The 1,749-nt window shown below is 38.5% G+C and overlaps 1 protein-coding gene across 2 annotated transcripts in view; it reads left to right on the top strand.

The window, feature by feature from the left end:
* The first annotated feature begins 1,057 nt into the window (after nucleotides 1-1,057).
* Nucleotides 1,058-1,749, top strand: part of LOC122799999 (sialic acid-binding Ig-like lectin 11) — a 426,334-nt gene continuing 425,642 nt past the window's right edge. For both annotated transcript variants that reach the window (XM_044069452.1, XM_044069451.1), the window contains exon 1: nucleotides 1,058-1,395. In XM_044069452.1, coding sequence (XP_043925387.1) covers nucleotides 1,071-1,395 — 325 coding nt within the window. In that variant the 5' untranslated portion in view covers nucleotides 1,058-1,070. The remainder of the gene's footprint in view (nucleotides 1,396-1,749) is intronic.

Raw genomic sequence — 1,749 nt, 5'->3', positions numbered from 1 at the left:
TCTGCAAAGCTTTGCAGTGTGCCACATAAATGGCAATTAAAAAAAATAATTATGATAATTAATTACATCCAGTTTCTATTTTTAGATATGTAGCAGGTGTTAGCTGTCTATATGTGAGCACAACTTGGCATTGCTGTGCTCCGCTCCATGCTGTGCAAACATATACAGAAAAAAATAAAAAAATGCATAAAAAGTAACTATTACACATTTAATACAATTCACAGCATTTCAACAGTAGAGGGGAGCATTACAGGGAGCCTCAACCTGTACATAACATCTGACCAGGCATCCACAACCATGCGTGGCTTCTTCACTTCTCCCTACATGGATTCAATATCCCTCTTCCTATGCTCTCCCTTGGCAGTGCAACATCATTAATATGCATGGCGCTCTGCCGAGGGGAACCATGGCTGTGTACACGGATACATTCCTACATGGATTTTATTAAATCCTGGGGACAGAGTGTGTATGTATGTGTGTGCATGCACACTATAAATCTCAACTGTCCAGATTTTTGCAGACATTTGTGTTTTAGATTTCATGTCCTTCACAAAATGCATGCCAACATAAAACCTGTCATTCTACAAATTTTATAAGATTATAAGAGCCATATTTAATGTTACTATTTTTTTTGCCTTTTTCCCCATTAATTTTGCCTTTGTCCGGATTTCTTGTGCTAAAAGGTTGAGAACTATGGTGTGTGTGTGTGTGTGTGTGTGTGTGTGTGTGTGTGTGTGTGTGTGTGTGTGTGTATGTATGTGTGTGTGGTGTGTGTATGTGTGTGTGGTGTGTGCATGTGTGTGGTGTGCGTGTGTGTGTGTGTGTGTGTGTGTGTGTGTGTGTGTGTGTGTGTGTGTGTGTGTTTGTGTGTGTGTGTGTGTGTTTGTGCATGCATGCAGACATAACTTATCTTCTTTTAAGCTGCTGTGGATGGAAAGCACTGAGCAAAGAGGGGTGGAGTGATTAAAATGCTTTTTAATTGTTGTGGTAAGTAGTATTTCTTTATTCTGAAGTTACACTAATAAACAGCATTTTCATTTTTCTTTACAGATACTGAGTGGGGAGTGAAGATGGACAGATCCAGATATGTCACTGTCTTGGAGGGGAGTGATGTTGAACTCCACTGCAGATTTCAGTTTCCAAATGAACACAAATATGTAAACTCTTTTTGGTTCAGATATGGATTTAAAGCTTTCTGTCCTGGAGGTGACCCTGATGAGAATGAGGTAGTACTGTACAAGGACAGGTTTTATCTGGCTGGGAATATCCAAGACAAACAGTGCACCTTAGGAATCCGAAATGTAAGCAGTCGTGATGCTGGCAGATACTGCTTCAGATTTAAAACCGATAAAAATTTCTGGAGTGATCGATGGGGAGTATATCTTCATGTGAAAGGTAATATTTCTTTACTAGTATAGGAAACTGAAATGGTTTTGATTCTGAACTTCATATCCTGAACTGTGACTTGTAGCTGGTTTGGTATTCCAGTGTGTCCAAGTTGTAAAATTAATGTTTTTTTACAGTAAGTTTTAACAAGATAATGGTAAAGATAAAGAGCAGAATCAAAGATGTTGTAACGTGGCAGATAAATTGCAGGATGATTGCTCCTTTGATTCTACATATTTTTTGTTGTAATTTCAGTGACTTACATATGCCTACATACCTGAAAGTCCAACCAGTTATGAGCAGATGCATTTAAAATAAAGTGTAATGTAGACAAACTAGTCTGTTGACTGAGTACTTGGGTGC

Source organism: Protopterus annectens, chromosome 4.part0 (genome assembly GCF_019279795.1).
Source record: "Protopterus annectens isolate FY-2018-M chromosome 4.part0, PAN1.0, whole genome shotgun sequence".
Taxonomy (NCBI): Eukaryota; Metazoa; Chordata; order Ceratodontiformes; family Protopteridae; genus Protopterus; species Protopterus annectens.
Note: the sequence above shows the minus strand (reverse complement) of the source record. Positions and strands in the feature narration are given on the sequence as shown.